The sequence below is a fragment of the Armigeres subalbatus genome, chromosome 2 (genome assembly GCF_024139115.2).
Source record: "Armigeres subalbatus isolate Guangzhou_Male chromosome 2, GZ_Asu_2, whole genome shotgun sequence".
NCBI classification, from domain to species: domain Eukaryota; kingdom Metazoa; phylum Arthropoda; class Insecta; order Diptera; family Culicidae; genus Armigeres; species Armigeres subalbatus.
The window spans coordinates 424,174,264-424,195,362 of NC_085140.1; the positions used below are offsets into that span (position 1 = coordinate 424,174,264).

Genomic DNA, 21,099 nt, shown 5'->3' on the forward strand with positions numbered 1-21,099 from the left:
CTCGGAGACCTGCTCGCTCCGGAACAAAAAAAAAAATGCCTCGGAGTCTGCATTCGCAAAGTGTACCCACATGCAGTCCTACGTCAAAATGTCTCTGATGTTTACTCGCTCCGGAATGAACTCTAAACGCCTTCACTGCCAAAAATATCTATATAAGATATATGTGTCGCCGATATACATTTTTGCAATAGCTCCACCCTAATATAATCGATATATAACCACACATAAATTAAATAATTGCTAATTCGAGACCACACATAAAGTTTATTTGGATATATATTTTATTAGTAGTTCGCGTGGAGAATGGTTATGTGTGCGCTGATATACATCATAAGTTAAATCTATGGATTTTTGCCAATAAATATGTGTGGATTTTTAGTAGTGTTGGAGTCCTGCTTTGCATTTTCAAACTGTGTTCGCATTCACAAAATAAAATGCCTCGGAGACCTGTTCGCTCCGGAATAAACAAAAAAGAAATGCCTCGGAAACCTGCTCGTTCCGGAATAAACAAAAAAAATGCCTCGGAGACCTGCTCGCTCCGGAACAAACAAATAAAAATGCCTCGGAGACCTGCTCGCTCCGGAATAAACAAAAAAAAAAATGCCTCGGAAACCTGCTCGTTCCGGAATAAACAAAAAAAAAATGCCTCGGAGACCTGCTCGCTCCGGTATCTTCTATTCTATCCTCGGGAGACCTGCTCGCTCCGGGATCATGTTTTATTAAATACTCGAAGACCTGCTCGCTTCGGTATTTTTTTCTATGATTTCGGAGACCTGCTCGCTCCGAAATCCACAACATGAGAGCATACTTACCATTTAGTAACTAGCACATTAATGGATGTGGCAAGCACCATTTTCATGCGCTAGTTACAAATATAAAACCAAACACTACCGACTGCGACATGTCGTATTCCAGCCGAAAACGGCTGAATGGAATCCGCCGTTGAAGAGCGGTGCGACTGTTCGTTTTAAAATTCGACAACAAACTGACGGTGCAATCTTCGTCGTTGCTACTCAACCCGATGGCGCTACCAACACCATCTCACACTGCGGTGGCAGCAATGCGTTAGCATTGCCATACCCCGCCGCGCAACCTCTCTTAGCCCTTCACAAGCTACCGATTCATTGGCGCACGCTTAAATGAAGCAAAGTTCGTCAGTATATTTGTATATTTGATTGCTTATGTTTAATGTACTATCCGCAATAGCAGAATCAATTCATAGTCTAGAATCACTTATACAACCTGAATTATTAGCCGCTTACTCTGAATACTACATGACCATATAACATGTTTTTTTTTATTATGCGGGTAGACGAAGGTTTCCGTTATTATGCATCTCGAGATAAAATAGAATACTGCGGCTTCCTGCTGGTTGCTTCTCAGGTAATCGCAACGGTCACTAAACATGACAGAGTCAATGAAAATCTTACCCACCGTATGCACTTGCCATGATAAACACTCTCCATGTACTCAGTGACTCCGGTTGCCTCTCACTTATACAATCGAGCACTGCTGTCATTTCGCGAAAATCACGTGGTTTTGTTTTGAGCGGGAAAATTCTGCCTATCTTTTAACACGGCGGCTATCTTGACGTATACCTTCGCAGTCGAGCCTGCGAGTGTAAGACCGCCGCAGCACTCTAAAAAAAGATAAGCGCGACAATACTATCTTCTTTTGACAAACAGAATTTTAAAGTAACATTTTTCACAGTGTTTCCACCAAATCAAATTTCTGAGAGTGTGCACTCTTTAAACTGACAGCACAACACACAGAAACACCGAAGCTGATTATTTACCTGGCATTGCAACACCTTTGCGCAATGATGACTTTTTGTAGCAGTGGTGTGCGTCGTATAAATACTCATGCATGCAGATTCAGCTTCTCGCGCAACCCCGCAGTCTGGTAGTGTACGTGAGGGAAAAAAGCTGTGAAGAAAATATTTTCTGCCAGCCATCATCAGCAGTGAAGCAGCAGCTCGTGTTTTTCGTAGGTCTCTTGATCGTGGCCATTGTGCGTTGCGTTTTTGTACCCAAATAATAGTCGATTATCGCTCGAAATGATTGGAATCGGTTACGCTAATGTTCGTAGTGTGTGATTCTAACGGAATAGTCAGCATTGGCATCGAGGTGAGCAAATAATTTTCAATTCGAAACTTCCTTTGTGGTCGACTGAAGGGGTGCTCTTATGGGGCTCCTTTTCTTCGCCGTCGTCGTCCCGTACAGAAAGGAAACCCAGTCAGATTAGTGGCAGCCATCATAGCGACGGACGTCTAGCAAAAGCTGGGCTATGGATATGTCACGCATACTACTAGGCGGCTGCATCAGCTCACGCACCAATACAAGCGCGGTTACACTTGTTCCGTGTGGGCCAAGTGCGTTTTGCCTCCACTAATACACTAACAGGTGACGTTCTTTGTGTTGCTCTTGCACGGTGGCTTTATTTTCGAAGATTGTTTAGAAAATGTACGAACCTTCCGAATTCTCGCGTAACATATGATTACGTCTTATTGTAATTGTAATTATGCTGGATACGATACCCTGTTGTTACATTTGTATCCTTTAGTAAAAAAACATGATTTTTGATTTCCTAGCATAACCGATTGCGTTGTAAATGATTCTTCATTAGACTGGCCCAGGAAACAAAAAGTTGTCTAATTCCACGGGGCGCCCCCCAGGATTGTGTCTTTGGGTGAGAAAATCAATCTCTGAAAATTTCAGCTCAATCGCTTGTTGCATAAGCTGGCGCATTTGATTTGAAGTTTGTATGGGGATTTCAGCCAAAATGTATGTATAGGAAAATACACCTTCGTCACTCATTCGATCTGGAAATTGGTTCTCATTGCTCGATTGACCTCAGAATTGCAAAAACGGCAGTTGGTATGCTACAGAACAATTTCACAGAACATTGTATGATGATTAAATGAACTTTTATATGGGTTTGGGCTGATGCGATTCGATCAAAAAACCCAAAAATACACAAATCAGCTCCTAATAATTCAGCCGAAAATTATATAAAAATTTATTTAATCATCATGCAATGTTCTGTGAAATTGTTCTGTAGCATACCAACTGCCGTTTTTGCAATTCTGAGGTCAATCGAGCAATCAGAACCAATTTGCAGATCGAATGAGTGACGAAGGTGTATTTTCCTATAAATTTTGGCTGAAATCCCCATACAAACTTCAAATCAAATGCGCCAGCTTATGCAACAAGCGATTGAGCTGAAATTTTCAGAGATTGGTTTTCTCACCCAAAGACACAATTCTGGGGGGTGCCCCGTGGAATTCGACAACATTTTTTTCTCGCCATAGTAATCTGGGCCAGTCTATTCTTCATGCTAGGTAAAACTCCGTTCTTGAGATTTCTCGCTTAACTTTTCAAAAGGTCCTAAGTAACATTTTTTTCATGAATTAATTTGAATAGCGCAATCAACAGAACAACATGAAAGCTATTGATTGCAGTATTCAAATTAATTCATGAGAAAAATGTTACTTAGGTCCTTTTGAAAATATTTCTCGGGTACTTTTTCAAAACGGCGTATGTCGCAAATTGTAAACAAACCCGTTTTCAACAGCATATGGCATTAAATTCATCTTAAAATGTGTATATTCTCAAAGCTACATGAAAATGTGTTTATAAAAATGGAAATCAATTTTTTGAAAAACGGTGTAACATCATTGTTGAAAATATTGCACATACACCGCTTAGCAGAAAATGTACTTTAAAAAGTTTTTTCGAACAACTAAATAGTTTAAAACGTGCGCTTCATCACTGATTTCAAAATTAAGCATGTTGCTTGAATACTCTGATTTTCGTTAAGAAAAACATTTTACGTTGTTTTTCTGCAGCAAATGTTGTTACGTCGTGTTGTAAGTGTTGCAATTTTTTTGTCGCATGTGCGTGAAACGTTTCAACTTGACGCAATATTTCGACGTATCAACAATGCAGCGTACGGAGCAGCGTAACATTTCGACGAAAGTAGCATGACCTCGGTCATGCTGACGTATCAAAACGACGTATGTGATTTATCTGTTGCAGAACGTTGTAACATATTTTTATCAAAATAACTGAAATGTTCACACGCAGTGCAGTTTGTTTGTATGTGTGTATGCACATGTTGTGTTAAGAATTAACGTAGGTGCTAATCATTTTTATTCTTGTTTGGGGATAAATCCGACTTGTTTCTTACGACAAATCCGATTCTTTCAAAATGTTTCCCCAATCGATTTTGCTTGCATAAACCCAAAAAGCAGAATGATCATCAACTATAGTTTGAAAGCGCGTTGAAAAGAAAACAAGAATTATTCGAGTGAAATTGGGTATTTATTTTGAGCTTCGTTACAGGTTTCCAAAAACAAATTGGCTGACTCTGAATTCGGCCAGAAGATAAAACACCTCGTAGTTCAAATAATCATCGAGCTTTTTAACAGAAATATGAAAAATATGTATGTTGTAATTTGGAGAATACGGCAGATTACGGCAGTATGCTGAGCCGTGGGATCTGTCAAAGTTAACACCATCGGTCGTCTTCTTATTTTTGCTTGGATTCGTCTATTAACGATTGCATCATGACGTCATTTGAGACCATACGAGGGCAATGTTTACATTTTTTTACCCGTGTTTGACTAGGAATTACTTCTCATGAGGGAAAAGTTTACATTTTGTTTGCCTTTCTCGTACAACAAAGTTGTACCGAAAGGCTATCATTTCTCTCCAAAATCAACCTATTATAGAAGTCTCAATTCGGAGACCCATGATCGACTCAGCTCGTCCATTTGAACAAATGTCTGTCAGTCCGTGTGTATGTGTGTGTGTATGCACACGAAAACCGAAAAACATTAGCCACTTGACCATACATATATTAATTCTTAACCGATGTTCTCGCAACAAGTTGCATTCGACTTGGGACAAACCCTAGTTGATCACTATTGAATATAATCACGATCGGTCAATGCGTTCAAACGTTATGAAGAAAATGGTGTGTTGAACCATATAAGCTTGGTTGGTTGCTTCGCTTTACAGCGTTTGCAAGTGCCGTAATGTAGGCAATTATTTATGATAAGGCGAAACCAGACGATTGAATCGAGAAAGGCACCGTCACCGCTAAGGTGAATTAATTTGGGTTTTCTATAGCGTTTTTGATTAGTGCAATCGTCTATTATTAGTTCGATTAGTTCAGGACTGCCAATTCATATTGTGATAGTTTTTTTTTTTCTACCCTATCTAGGAAACCCCTTATCATCAATCAGTGGCAGCACACCGTGTACTGTGAAGTAGTCAGTGAGCGGTGGCTTGAGACGTCCTCTCGTTCCATCGTGTTGGTAAAGTGCGTGTGAGAAGCGTGAGAAGACGCATTTTGCATTGGTGTGCTCCTCATATCATCATCATTACAATCATCGTTGGGAAGAGCACCGTCATCGCTATCGTCGATACGCGTTTGATTAACTTACGGGCACTCTCCAGGGCAAGACGGAGTGACAAGAAGACGTCCGAAAAAATAAATCGAGAGCGAGACGATTTTCAGCGAGCCTAGTCCAGTATATTGAAATTGCCTCCGCGTATCGACCGACGACGACGAAATCATTGCCAAGGTGTTATTGGTTTTTGGAAGGCACGAAACTCGAAGCAAGCAAAATCGACGATTATGGAAACGCAAAGAGCAATCCAAGAGTAAAGAAAATTGTGGAGGCCATCTGAGAAAATTGGAGCCAGCATTTTGATTTTTTTTTTCTACACAGACAGAGAAGCAGCTAAAGCCTGGTGAACGGGTCAAAAGTGAATGTGGATGAAAATTTCTTCGCAGTCAAGGAAACAAATTAGCAACAAGGAAGGCATTTTCTGTTTGTTGGAGCGGAGGCAGCTCTAGATCCAGGAAAACATAGTAGAACGGAAATCGACAGAGCGGAGAACAAAAGGTAGGTTTTGGTTAGGTCATTTTTGATTATTAGTTTGATGGGGAATATTAAATCGCATATCGTGAAGACAATGCAACATCATGAACAACATGCTAGCTTCGGGTTCTGTTCGAACAGAAGGGAAAAAAATATCGAATGATTGCGACTAACTCAAATTGTTCAAGAACTTTTAGTCCCTCATATTGGGTTTCCTCCAATAGATAATTTGTAATATTCCTGTGATAAATTTGTCAGCTCTTATTACGCTCATAAACAACAAGTAATGTTTAGCTTTAGTCAAACGAACTTTTTATTTTTTCAAATTATAACGTCACACTAAAAACTAACTTTTGGTATGGGGCCCGGAAGTGTCTAGTGTTATATATCAATCGATTCAGTTCCACAAAATGAGGTGATGTCTGGGTGTGCGCATATGTGTTTGAATGAATGTCAGACACTTCTGATATTAGCCTTGATCGATGTGCTTGCAACGAGTTGCAGTAGACGGCGAATTCTGTCTTTTTTAGGGATCCAAATCATTGTGTTCCGAACTTATGAACTGAATGCTATTTTTACACATCAAGAAAAATTAGAAAAACCCTGATTAATCCAGCTAGCGGTACTAGTGCCTTTCTCGTGTATTTTAAAAATAGTATTTTGAACATAACTTGAGAGCTCTTAGTCCAATTGGCCGAAATTCTCAATACGAATGATACAGGATTCCCCGTCAAAAGCTATCTGTTGCAAGTAAATCGGCTAAACATAAGTGCAAAAAAAAATAGTTACACTTTATATCGTGGTATAAGAAAATAGTATTTTGGCCAAAGCTTTTGAGCCCACAGTCCGATCCGGCCAGGTAGTGTGGGAATGGGTATTATATAGAAGCTCACAGATTAACTACAGGGTTGTTACATTAGTTGCGGATTTTGCGACTTTCGCATGCGACCGCCGGAACTGAGCTGGTAAGCATGCTGATTGTCGCACGTAATCATGCTGGTAGTTATCTACTCATTGTATTAAGTTGAGCGATAATGAGGCTCTTCATTTTTTGAGTTTCAGCTGCATCCAATTATGCTCCATAGTGACTGCCACTACTTCAGAATCCTTATTCCATCTAACTGCTATATAGTCCTTTGTACTATCTTAGCGCAAATAATATCATAGCTTGAACAGATATTTTTCTGAATCGTTTCTGCCATTTCGTGGTCCAATCCAAGTAACTATTTCCATGATTGTTGGATTTATTTAATTCTCATAACGGATTTATGACAGCAATCACCGTGGCTAGTTGCTCAGTTTTATTGGAATTACTATTGACTTATGGGTCCTGTACACCTCCGGTGGTGCAAAGAGCCGACTTGACCGTCCAGTTATCGCCTGTTGAAAGGTTAGATTTCGGTCGACTTCTTTTATTTCTTTATTAAAGCTTCGCCGTCATGAGCCTCTGGGTCTGCCTCTGCTGCGATGCCCCGCTGGGTTCCAGTCTTATGCTTTGGGGTGATTCAACTATGACGTCCACTACTTTTTAAGAATTCTAGACCCCCCCTCCCCCCCTCTGTCGCACTTTTTTGTATACCTAGTATATGCACTGTCACAAAATCTTAGACACCTCCCCCCCCCCCCTTAACCTTGTAAATCAATATTTAATGACCCCTTTACAGATTTCGTTTCCGCCCCTACCTAGAGTGTGGCCGACCCAGCCCCACTTCCGATCCCGAATTTCTGTTGCCATCGGCCTCTAGTGACAACAGTAGATGCTCAACCTCCTAACATAGCAGTCGTGTTTCACGTGAGCAAGTTCTAGAGATTTAGAGAGAATAGTTTTCTTTCTTTTTTATCGGTGGTCACTGCCGGATCAATTCATGTCGTGCAGAACGTCGTCACGAAAAGGTTCTGCGATGAGTCGACGCGAGAACACCTTCCGAACTAATTATTCGAAAGTGCCATAAAAGCCAACCTTTCAGGAACTCCACCATTTTGTGGAAACCGTCCTCAGACAGAAACGCGAAGATGCAGTAAGAATCCAGACCAGCCGGAGCCTTGGATATGCATTCGTCAAAGTCATGTAGCAAGAAGTCGCACTGCAAGAGGTAGCCGAGCACAACACTCGACGGAAGTAGACGGAAAAGTTGATTTGCTGCCAATTGTCATGGAAGATGGTACTGTAGAGGTGAAACTCACTGACTTATCAGAAGATGTGACTAAACAGCACATCATCGACTGCTTGTCAGTATATGGTGAAGTGTTATCGATACAGGAGCTAATGTAGAACAAAAAGTACTTTTTCAGCGGTATCTACTCGGGAGTCAGAATCGCAAGAATGTTGGTACACGAAAATTTTCCATCATACGTAACGATTGATAGCAAAATCACGAGTGTGTCTTACTATGGTCAGCAACACACCTGTCGTCACTGTAGTGAGTATGTGCACAACGGAGTTACATGTGTGCAAATTGAAAAACTACTCGTCCAAAAGTCGTATGCAAATGTAACGAAGCAGACAATCTCAACAACCACACGGCCGAAGCCATCCGGCTCGAAATTATCCGAATCGTAGGCAATGAGAAATAAGGCAGTTCAAATAACGCAGTCTACGCAACCCACTATGCCGACAACATCCGAAACTCCACCAGTACCAACAGACACTGGCAAAATTAGAAAACAACGCCGTCTAGCCACGGACTTTCCTCCGCTTCATCAACCTACCACACAAGACAGTTCTCTAGAGAACCAGTTGGCTTGCGGATCTGGCACACGAAGACTCTTCTTCTCGGATCCATATGATAACGAGACTGATGATTCAACTACATCGATTAACAGCATCAGGAGGTCTCGTAGGCAACCACCACCAGGAAATAAACATCTACATCTCGATATTTCTATGAGTCGATGGTCCCTTCAGTATCGACTCATGGAGGTTTGACTGTATGAGAAGAGGGACAGCAATCGCTTTGAAGGAACAAATCCGCTTTTCTGTTGTAGAGAAAAGTCTCGACGGCAGATTAATCGGACTTCAGATTAACGATACAACACTTTGTAATATATCCGTCCGGCACAGCGATGCGTGGCGAAAGAGAGCTTTTTTTTAACATCACGATCGCATGCTATCTTCGGCACCGAACCTAATTTTAGCACATGATTTACAGTTACAGTGAGCAGCTTTATGAAGTTCTGCACCATATTATGTCGAAAATATGGGAAGACGAGGCAATGCCTGCTAGCTGGTTGGACGGCCTCATTTGCCCTCTCTTTAAGAAAGGGCACAGACTGGAGTGCGCCAATTACCGAGGAATAACCCTCCTTAATTCGGCGTACAAAATTATGTCCCGTATTCTGTTCAACAGATTGAGACCGCTTGAAGAGTCCTTCGTCGGCGAATACCTAGCAGGTTTTCGTGAGGGCCGATCAACGACGGATCAAATGTTTACCCTGAGACAAATCCTTGATAAATTCCGGGAGTACAACTTGGAGACACATCATCTGTTTATTGATTTTAAGGTGGCGTACGATTCAGTGAAACGGAATGAATTATGGCAAATTATGCTTGAACATGGTTTTCCGGCGAAACTGATACGGCTGATTCGTATAACGTTGGACGGATCGAAATCAAGTGTAAGGGTTGCGGATGAAATATCGACGTCATTTGTTACCTTAGATGGATTAAAGCAGGGTGATGCACTCTCGAACCTACTGTTCAATATACTGCCGTGAATCGCATATCTGTCCCATCTTTGCTGGGTTTCCTATTCATATGGGACAAATATGCGATTCACGGCAGTATAGCTCTCGAGGGAGCGATTAGGAGAGCTGGTGTGCAAAGAAGCGGTACCATTATCACAAAATCGCGTATGCTCCTGGGATTTGCGGACGAAATCGATATTATCGGAATTGATCGCCGTGCCGTGGAAGAGGCTTTTACGCCATTTAAGAGGGAGACAGCGAGGATTGGACTCACGATCAATACCAGCAAAACGAAGTTCATGGTCGCTGGCAATCAACGTGGGTTCATTAGTGGTGGTGGTAGCGAAATAGTGCTGGATGGCGAAAAATTTTAAGTGGTAGAAGAATTTGTGTATCTTGGAACATTAGTGACGTGCGATAATGATGTTACCCGCGAGGTGAAAAGGCGTATTGCAGCTGAAAATAGGGCTTATTACGGACTTCGTAACCAGCTTAAGTCCCGTAGTCTGCAAACGAAAACAAAACTCGCGCTGTATACTACTCTGATTCTTCCGGTGGCTTTATACGCCCATGAGACATGGACCTTAAAGGAGGCTGATCGGAGAGCTCTCGGAGTGTTTGAGCGTAAGGTGCTGCGGACAATACTCGGCGGTAAACAGGAGAACGGTATCTGGCGGCGTCGCATGAATCACGAATTGTACCAGGTGTATAAAGGGCTGGATATTATGAAGCTTATACAACACGGCAGACTACGGTGGGCTGGTCACGTTGTTCGTATGCCGGAAGAACGTCAAGCGAAGATAATATTTAGTAGAGAACCCGGAAGAGGCCGCAGGCTTCGTGGAAGGCCGCGTACACGATGGCTTTTTGCAGTTGAAGAGGATCTGAGGGCGCTCAATGTTCAGGGAGACTGTAAGCGATTGGCCCAGGATCGAGTCCAGTGGAGAAGCATACTCCATTCGGCGTAGGTTCATCGAAGAGCTGTAGCCCATCAAGTATCAAGTAAGATTTACAGTCCAGCTCTACAAGCCACCATTCAACAAGTACAACTTCAGGATGTGCGGGTTAAGCTGTGTTCTCATAGCTTCGGCCTTACCTACATCACTCACAATTCGAAGTCTAGACTGAATCGTGTATATGACAGCAATGGGCTTTGCTACCGAAACTCACCTGTATTCTTCCACCGATCATTTAGCTGTGACGGTGCGGCTTTGCCTCCCATCCCTCGGTCGTCCCATTGTACGAGGTTTTGGTCTCTTCGACCACACCTCCTTTCCGAAACAAACATTCGCGAGTTTGGGATCCGCTTGCAGTATGTATTGGACTCGGCTGCGACGGAATTATCGCTCTTGGGTGATGTGGTGGATATCACTTGCCAAACCGAAGATAAAATCTTTTTTTCGATGGAAATCGAAAGAAGTATTCAATGTTTTCCATCATGAACACCAACAACTGTATGCCGAGTTGAGACGTGCATATCACGGTTACTTCCAAAATCAAGCTATGCTGCCTATCATCAATCGCATGAAGGCCGAAATGCTCACGTAACAACGTAACTTTTCTCAAAACTTTGTTCGTATAAACGAAACCTATATCGTAGGTGAGCCGTTGTCCACATTTTAACTAGGAGAGAGAGAACGCGGAAGAAAACTATAATAATTATTACAAATTAATTACAAATATTACAAATATTACAAAAATTCGGGGCGAAGACGACGGAATTCATGACCAGCCTGATGCTATCGTACAACACATGTTTACGCACTTTCGTGATCCCTACACCGAGGAAGGAGGTGGTCTGGTAGAGGATGATATTTTTCTTTGTGAAAGATCCAACGGCCGAAATATACTCGGCTATTGACACGAGCGCAAACAAGAAGTCACCTGGTCCCGATGGCATACCGAAGAAGTTCTACCAGGGTACATTTGATATCATACACCGAGAGCTTAACGAAGAGCTTAAGGTGACTCGGGGAGGCACTACACACCGTGTTATTTTTCCTATCTTTTGTCTCTTTCTAGCATTGCCACCTCGTAATTTTGGAGCGGCGTATTTCGGTTTTCAGTTGTTTGATGTAACTGTAAATGTATCAGCATGTAGATTGCGAGTAAGCACGCGCCTGTGATACTTTTTCAAAGTCATATTTGTTGTAGAAAAAAAATTAAGCATTCAATGATGAAATGATGACGATTTGATGATTGTGCTTCCCGTGTCACCTTAAACGAAGCTGTAACACAACACTAAGTCTTCCCGTCAGAATTTGTAAACGGAGTAATTGTGTTAGTCCGAAAAAAAGATACAGATGACTCAGTGCGGTCTTATAGGCCAATCGATTATAAAATTCTCTCTCGTGTCCTCAAGGGACGCCTGGAGACATTAATGCGTCAGCATAGGATTTTGAGCAAGAATCAAAAATGTTCCAACGCCGATCAAAATATATTTCAAGCTGTGATCGGACGTAAACAGAGAGGCAAGCTTGTGCCTTTTGATCTCGAAAGTGCTTTCGACCGTGTGAGAAGAACTTTCTTGTTTTCCACCATGAACTCTCTCGGATTCAACCCCCAGTTCGTTCAGCTACTTGCTGGAATAGGAGAACATTTTACTATCGTCGTCTCGACTACTAGTAAATGGTCAGCAGTTCTACCTATACAGCGATCGGTGTGACTTCTTCTTATTGGCATTACATCCCCACACTGGGACAGAGCCGCCTCGCAGCAGTGTTCATTAAGCACTTCCACAGTTATTAACTGCGAGGTTTCTGAGCCAGGTTACCATTTTTGCATTCGTATATCATGAGGCTAGCACGATGATACTTTTATGCCCAAGGAAGTCGAGACAATTTCCAATCCGAAAATCGCCTAGACCGGCACCGGGAATCGAACCCAGGCACCCTCAGCATGGTCTTGCTTTGTAGCCCCGCGTCTTACGGCTGAGGGTGACCCCTTATCAATGCATATTTTTATTTTGTATCGGCACCCTTTAATGAATCAATTAGAACTTGCCTATGGTAACGATCTGGTGATCGCATACGCAGACGACATTACTGTAATCGTTACATCAACACTCAAACTAAAACGGATTCTTGAACTTCGAACTAGCTAGATAGCTTTATTTGCTTTTCTTCTTTGCATATATGGCATAAAAAGCATATTATTAATGAAGAATCAATTTACCCTAACAAAATATATGGAAGTCATACTCATAAAGCGTCAATTTTTTTCGTTCTTAGCCACAATGCTAAGGATCGAATGATCATTTTTTCACGCAAAATAACTTTTGTAAGAATCTTATACCCCTACCTACAAACAGCTGAGCATTATGAGTAAGCTTTACCTTTTACGTTGAACATTGCAACATTCGAACGCATTTTTCAACCCAAAATGTTCTGCTTCAAATTAGGCTCCACAATGCATTGTGATGTTCCTAATTAATCTTATCATACGAATAGACAAGGCAGTGCTAATAAACCTCAATAATAGTCTTAGGAAAAGCAATATGTATTCATTAAGTTTTAACTAACTCTCAAATACTTTAAATATTAGTCAACGTTGGATCATTCCACTAAGTGTCCAGCCCATGATAGTATGTCTTATGCTGCCTTCGATTTTGATGCGTTTATTTGACGCGTTTCTTACGGGTATTTGGTAATTATGCTGTTTTTATATGCTAGTTTTAGAATTCTTGCGAGAAAACAATATTTTAATTTAAATTAGTATCATATAATTCAATTTACTTTCTTTGTACGAAATTCTAACAAACCAAGCACATTTTCAATTTGTTACTCTGTCGCTACTAGTCGTGCAATCCTGGATATGAAATCAAACAAAAATATGGCTGCCTTTCTCATAAAAGCTTCAGTTTATGTTAATAGTTCATTGAAAAAAATGTATATAGATGGGCAGCTCATATTTTTTTAGATATATCTGCCGGTCACGTAACACTTGCAGATTGATAGCTTCAATGTTGTTCTAAAAGCGTTCATATACAAGTTGCGTTTTCTGTATCCTTCTCAGTTTAGACAGAAGCTATACGAACTTCTCAGTTTATAGATTCAAAATTGCAGATTACCAAAGAAAGTTATTTTTTATTACAAATACAACAGACCATGGTAGGCTGGTTATGTAATGAAATGTAAAAGTTAATTTTCCCGTAAATATATATTTTGACATGATTCTTGCACCTAAATAAGAAGCATTTTGAATGATGTGCAGGGTTCATGAAACTAACAAAACACTTACATGCCACAGAGCATATAACTTGCAGAACAACTGAACAAAAAAAATAAAATGCCTCTTTGTATAATTAATAAACTTTTTATTTTATATCGTACCAAGTTCTATTACACTGTCTTTATATAATAAAAAAATAAGGCATTTAATTGATTGAGTTTTAACATAGTTTTAAAGTGCGTCAAATTAGGAACAACTTTGCGTCAAATAAGGAACATAGTAAAATTAGTGCGTCAAGTTGGGCACCTCAAGTACTCCATAAAAACAGATTAAAAAACTAAGAAATAAACTTATATTTCGAAGTTTCATTATTTCTACACATTCTATAATAGCAGTAAGCTCGTTATGCAGAATATTAAGCGCATCCATTTTGGAATTATTTTTTAAATAATGATTCTTTTTAAAATTTTCTTAACTGCGTCAAATATGGTGCCTCCACGGTACCGTGGTTGTCGACAGAACAGATAATCAAGATTCTTGGTTTAGTTTTTGCAAACTTCACCAGGCTGATGGTGACACTGAACTGGAGCACTCTAGTCACAAATTTCACTCAGCAGGTGTGGTTTCATGGCTAATAGTGCATCAGAAAGTAATATTACTGAACAAATTCATCAGCTCAAAAATTTGGTATATTTCATCTATCATTCCACCATACTGCCTACATACATCTGTCCCGCTGCAGCAATTGGCACGTGATATAGATCACGGTGGATTGAAATTACAGGTCGCATTGTTTAAAATCAAATCATTACTACCAGGTGGGTGGCACGACGCCATGTTTTTGCAGCCAACATCTCAGTGTAAAATTCATGATAGTATGTGTTTCGTTTACAAACATCACATTTGATTCTCATTGGGATACAGAACTGTCAGTGGGTACGGTCGCGCAATGTTGGCTGCAAAACAAACCTATTGTGTGAGATAGGGGATGCCACCGGGCTGATTACTACTCAATGGCCACATCAAAGAGATAGAATCTATGGCATACTATAAATCCTTAATTACCCAAAACAATCCTATCCAAGTTACTTCCATCCCAGATTGTCCCTGTTTAAAAGCAGTAATCCATAATATCCCTGAATTGCCACCCCAAATATACCAAAATCCATCGCCCGACCTTATTTATCCCTTCTTCGTGGAACAAACGGATACCCCAAAAATGGAGCTGAACAGCCCAGGTTTAGATTGGCCCCGAATTTGGCGAAACATAGCAACGAAACGGCTGACGGCAGGGCAACAAAGTGTGTTGTATTTGATGGTAAATAACAAAGTAGAACACCGGATGCTATGGTACAAGATTGGTTGAGCAGAAGGAGAGAAGAACTGTATCCATTGCGGTACACCAACCCAAACACTCAAACATAAGTTCAGTGAATGCTCCGTGTCGTAACTGCATGGGACCTTTTCCAGAGAAGAGTCACTGCGATCCTAAATGGTTGGGGCCGAATATCTTTTGAAGTGCTTCTACGTCCAACGTTGTACAACATTCATTTAATGCATAGATTAAAAATCCTAAAAAAATTGCCTGTTATGTCAGCTTTGTGAATAGTAATAGCATGAGAATTGATGTCAACGAATTAGATTTTGCTTTCATTTGCGAACCAGAAATACATTGTAAATACTATTTTAAAGTCTTAGTAACTAAATAAACACAATTTTAACAATAAATAAATAAATAAACAAAATCCAGTTGTGAGGTTACCAGGCCCGGATTATATACCGCAGGCATCTATTGATGAACACTTGCAGCCGTTGAGTGTTCTCCACTCTCCACTAATACACACCATGTTTCGCGTATGACAGCACAGATTTCACGTTAGAGTTGAAAATTTGTATTTTGGTGCGTTCACTGCTTTCACTGCGCCTGTTTTTCCAGATACTTCTTAAACTCACAAAAGCAGTCCTTGCTTTCTTGATCCGTGCCCGGCTACTGTGAACAGGGTGGCCACCGAACCGGGAAAAGCGGGAAAAAGACGGGAAATTGAAGTCACCGGGAAAAAAAGCGGGAAAAACCGGGAATTCAGGACATGTACCGGGAAAAAAATAATTCTCGTCAACTTACATTCAAACCCTTTTAAAGTTTTTAATGGAATTGATTAGATTTACTGTTTAATATTTATTACTCAGTCGCATTCTAACTGAATTATTTGAATACGCCACGTTAGTGCGTGTGCGAGGTACAAAAATTAAGTAGATCCTTTTCCCAAATTTAATTTGTGCTGTTACTAGATTACAGGGTTTTCAAAAATCGATCTCAAAAGAATGAACAACGATAAAAGAGAGGCGAGAACTGTTTCGAATCATTACAAAACCATTAAAACAAGTTTATCGAAATTTCATGCAAATGCGAGAAAAACAAAATCTGATAAGCAGTCCCCTTCGAGAAGTGATGATAAAACGCCTGTTCTCGCTCATTTTTTCATTCTTTTTTAGATTCAATCCCTGCTAGATCATTTTGATATTAATTTCACGTGTCTTATATCAAAAATACTATGTTATGAGGCAAGTCTAGAATCGAATATCGAAATATTCATTTTTCTTGAATGAATGTATTCAACTTTAAGTTATTCTTCTAATGTCTCCAAGCTCGCCTTTAGAGGTACGAGGTACCTCTATTACTTTTGCCTTTCTCGTATTTTTTGTAATTTTCAATTGCGCAGAATTAAAAAAAAAATATGGTGTATATATTTAAACGGTTCAAGAGTTGTTTAAAATTATTTTTAAAAATTTTACAAATCATCAAAAAATGGTATTTTTTAAATACTTCGGTATTTTGTCTGTAATATTCATTACAATAGATATAAAATATCTCTAGTTTAGTATTTTTCCACAACTAAACTCGCAACTAACCTGATATAATTGAAGGTTATGATGGTGAAAGATATACTCTAAGATATTTTTCAACTTGTTACACGGAACATAAGGAATAAGTTCAATTTTTTTTTAAATTCCAATCTTCTAATATTGAATGGGAACGTTTAAACTTTTTAATAAGAAATTCAAGATCTTATTTTAATGGATAGCTTTGCGATAATTTGAAAAGCTTAATCAGTTACTCAGGAAGGTATTCTTTGAAATAGTGTGAATAAGATCAAACTGAGAGTTGAACATTGCAAATATTTCGGCTACCGTCGTCGGTGGTGACAATGGGTCAAATGGGGATGAGAACGGGTCACTGTTTCTACTACTTAGACTGCTTGTAGAATCTTTTGAATGTATCGGAGGGAAAAAAGACTAAAATATAAGAGACTTTTTTGAACGATTTGGCTCTACGACCCCCCAGATTCATTGTCACCCCCGATGGCGGTATACTTTAAAGTATTAGGTATACGATTTTACTGCTTTCTGACCTGTGAACATTATGCTCTAAGAAGGAAGAACCACACTAGACTGCAATGCAATGTCCATTGACTTTGCAAGAATCTTACGAAAGTTTTACAACCAAGAGAAACGTTTACGAAAGTTTTGCAAGTAAGAAACGAATCATTATTGTAATTAGCTGCTAATGTGGTATTACCTTATTGATTTAAATGCCGGTTGTCACTAACTACATGGCCACGAAACGCACAATTTCAGTGTGCAAGTTGATTAAAGCATTTCGCATAACACACGGTTTTGTCAGAGAATAAAACACCTAGTAAAACTTCAAAAACTCTTACTTTGATTTTTTTTTTCAAGTTAAATAAAAACCGGGAAAATTTGACAAAATTTATCGGGAAAAGCGGGAAAAAACCGGGAATTTGAAAATCGAATTTCAGTGGCCACCCTGTGTGAAACTGGAAAGGGTCACCGTGTTTACATCCAACAATTTGGTCTTGTTGACGTTGATGACTTAACCTGCCGGAAGAGCGCTCGGCAAGGTCGTTGAGCTTACTCTGCATATCAGAGCGCCGTTGAGCGAGGAGTGCAACGTCATCAGCCAATTCTAAGTCGTTTAGGTGCTCCATGGTTATAGGCTGCCATAGTAGCCCGCGGTTTGGTTCACGGTCAATCGCACCTACCACAATCTCGTCGATTACGATGAGGAACAGTAACGGTGATAGAATACATCCTCGCCTCACACCATCTACGACCCGGACAAGGTCGTGGTTGTAATGAAGAGCATAATAATCCTATTTTCGAAGCTCGTTCAAAGCTACAATTTTAAAAATTTTAGCTGCAATTCGTCTGTAGGTCAAGCTTGTGGCATTGAGTTGATCTGTCTACGCAATATTTTGTTTCGTTAGATGTTAAACCCTCATTGGAAATATTATGTGAAACTTTATTTAAAAAATTTCACTGGCTCACCCTTATAATTAATTGCTAAGAAATTAATTGTAAGGACATTAAGGTTCCTACTTCTGAACTATAAATGATTACCTGTTCCATGAACAGGTAGAACGTATGGACGAGGCACCTCTGAGTTCTGACAATGCATTTTCAACTTGTTTTACACAGCTGTGCGAAAAAATGCTCCCCAACACAAAATGAGCGAGAATAATGCGTTTTATCATCAACTCTCGGTGCAATGCAAACGCTGATTGTTCTACATCCAAATTTCTCCTTACAAATTCTGAACTGATTTTATATTTTGTGACATGACACTCTTGTTCGTTCTTTATACATCTTCTATTTTTGGCCCTAAGGCAAAATAAATTATTGATACTCATATTATGCAGTAGGTGACCAATAATATTCTTTTCATCCAGTTGTTATACTTACTAATTTGTTTTTTTTTTTTGTAGATCTCGTTATCGAAACTATTCTTGCCACGGTGAGGTAGTGGCAGCAAACGTGTAAATATCGATCTGAACATACGGCAAATTGAACTCAGCAATGGAGCTTCGTGTAGGAAACAAATATCGTCTTGGACGCAAAATTGGCTCCGGATCATTCGGTGACATATACTTAGGCACAAACATTTCCACAGGCGAAGAGGTGGCCATCAAACTGGAATGCATCAAAACCAAGCATCCACAATTGCACATCGAAAGCAAGTTCTACCGGATGCTACAAGGGGCAGTCGGAATACCGACAATCAAGTGGTGCGGTTCGGAGGGAGACTACAATGTTATGGTTATGGAGCTGCTTGGACCCTCGCTAGAAGATTTGTTCAATTTTTGCTCAAGACGTTTCACACTCAAGACTGTGCTGCTGCTGGCAGATCAGATGATTTCCCGTATCGATTACATACACTCCAGAAGCTTTATTCACCGAGACATAAAACCAGACAACTTCCTCATGGGACTGGGAAAAAAGGGAAACCTTGTGTACATAATTGATTTTGGATTAGCGAAGAAGTATAAGGATTCCAAAACGATGGCACACATTCCCTATCGGGAAAACAAAAATCTGACTGGTACGGCACGGTACGCTTCGATCAACACGCATTTGGGCATTGAACAGAGTCGTCGAGATGACCTGGAATCATTGGGCTATGTTTTGATGTATTTCAACCTGGGTACTCTGCCGTGGCAAGGATTGAAAGCCGCTAACAAACGGCAAAAGTATGAACGTATCTCTGAGAAGAAACTCTCGACTCCGATAGAAGAACTGTGTAAGGGGTTTCCAGCGGAATTTGCATCGTATTTGTCATACTGTCGCCAGTTGGACTTCACACAACGTCCGGACTATTGTTACCTGCGAAAAGTGTTCCGACAACTTTTCGCACGACAAGGTTACACGTACGATTACGTGTTCGACTGGAACATGCTAAAATTCGGGGGATCCAATCGTCATAATAATACCAACGACCGGCACAAAACCGCTGCCGTCGTTCAGCAAAGTGACCCCGCTGCCCTTGGATCCAGTATGGTAGCCACTGCCGGTGGTGGCGTGGTAACAACCGTGACAGGAACGACTGCCTCCCTAGCAAAGAACAATGATTCCTGCAAACAGCTCTCGAACCGGGTGGTCCAGATAATGGCCCAATCGAGACTTCCAGGAGCTGATCAGCAGCAGGTACCAGTTCCGCAACAGCAGCAGCAACCACCCCACAACAACAACGCCGGGAATACAAATCCAGAACCAATCGCTACGTTCTCTCGGCATGACACACCCGAGCGTCGCTCGTCCATCCGCTTGCGTGGCCAGAATCTAGACTCACGGAATATTGAATAATATTAAATTCATTATTTAAGTTTTTATTTACATATATAATTTTAATTATATACCTAAAAGTTTGCCTATGAATCAGCAGCGACAGGCCAAAATAGCTGAACGGCTGGCAAGAGCTGATAGGGCAATTCTAGAGGATACAGAAAAGTGCGCTGCAATGAAGGTAGCGTGATGCGAACGGGTGGGTCATTCTGCTTTACCTTTTTTTTTCAATTCTCAGTAAAGAGAAGGCCCATTTTTGCGAAAGATATACACGAAAATAGACTAGCTAGTGCAAAGATATAGCCCATGTAGGAATAGGAATGTCGATGGTAGAAGATGCAAACACACTCAGATTACTGTTTACTGCAGTAACGTTCAAGAAACTGGCCATTTTCTTCGGAAGGAAGACGGCAACGCGTGCAAAAAATGATGTAGATTCATAGAAGTATATTGAAATTAAATTAAAATCTTTAATTAATATCATAAATTCTAGAGATGTTTGAGCTAAAAACGTCGAAAAATACACATTAAAATTGAACATGGAACAGAGACATAAGCCACCCTCACTTATACGCATACGAACACAAGGTTTACAAAAAAACCATTATTAGACGAAACATACACATGAAGAGACAAAAGCGAATGGGTCTATAATAAAACTCGTGCGTTTACATACACAAAAATTGCGTAGAAATTTGCGTGGCAAATTTGAAAGAAATGATTGATTAGGACCTATCAAGCTAAAACTAAGTTTTAGACTACGGAGTGAATAACATTTGTTAAAATTATTGATGAGAGAAATGTTATCAATAATATGTAGTTGAATAACGTTTGAACTATGAGCTTGTAACACAATACTTGGCTATATTGATGACGTTTCTCATGTCGAATAATATAAAATTTAATATGTTTACTCAATCCTTAGTCTGAACAGAGAATTATATGCCAATAGTCTGAACATAGTATAACATATAAGATTCATCAAATCAATTGCTTAGAAGAAGCTTTTATCAAAGCCTTTAAGCTTTTATTTGTTCTTTACGCATTCGGATGATTTTTTTTATAATCATGGGCATTAACAATAAGGCCATGAGTGTCGTACGAACTTTCAGATTTAAAAAAAATGTTATTTGGCTATCTACATGTCAGTCGAGTCAAGTACGAGACACTGAAGGCGACCTTACTGTTGAGGTCGAAATATGTATCTGTCAAGGTAC

General features: G+C 40.1%; 1 protein-coding gene across 1 annotated transcript; it reads left to right on the plus strand.

Annotated features, from left to right (window-relative positions):
* The first annotated feature begins 1,904 nt into the window (after positions 1-1,904).
* LOC134213485 (casein kinase I) lies at positions 1,905-20,369 on the plus strand. The gene is made up of 4 exons (XM_062692575.1): positions 1,905-2,126; positions 5,227-5,669; positions 5,738-5,914; positions 18,529-20,369. Exon 4 carries the CDS (start codon positions 18,620-18,622, stop codon positions 19,901-19,903), a length of 1,284 nt encoding a protein of 427 aa, XP_062548559.1. The 5' UTR covers positions 1,905-2,126; positions 5,227-5,669; positions 5,738-5,914; positions 18,529-18,619; the 3' UTR covers positions 19,904-20,369.
* The last annotated feature ends 730 nt before the right edge of the window (positions 20,370-21,099 follow it).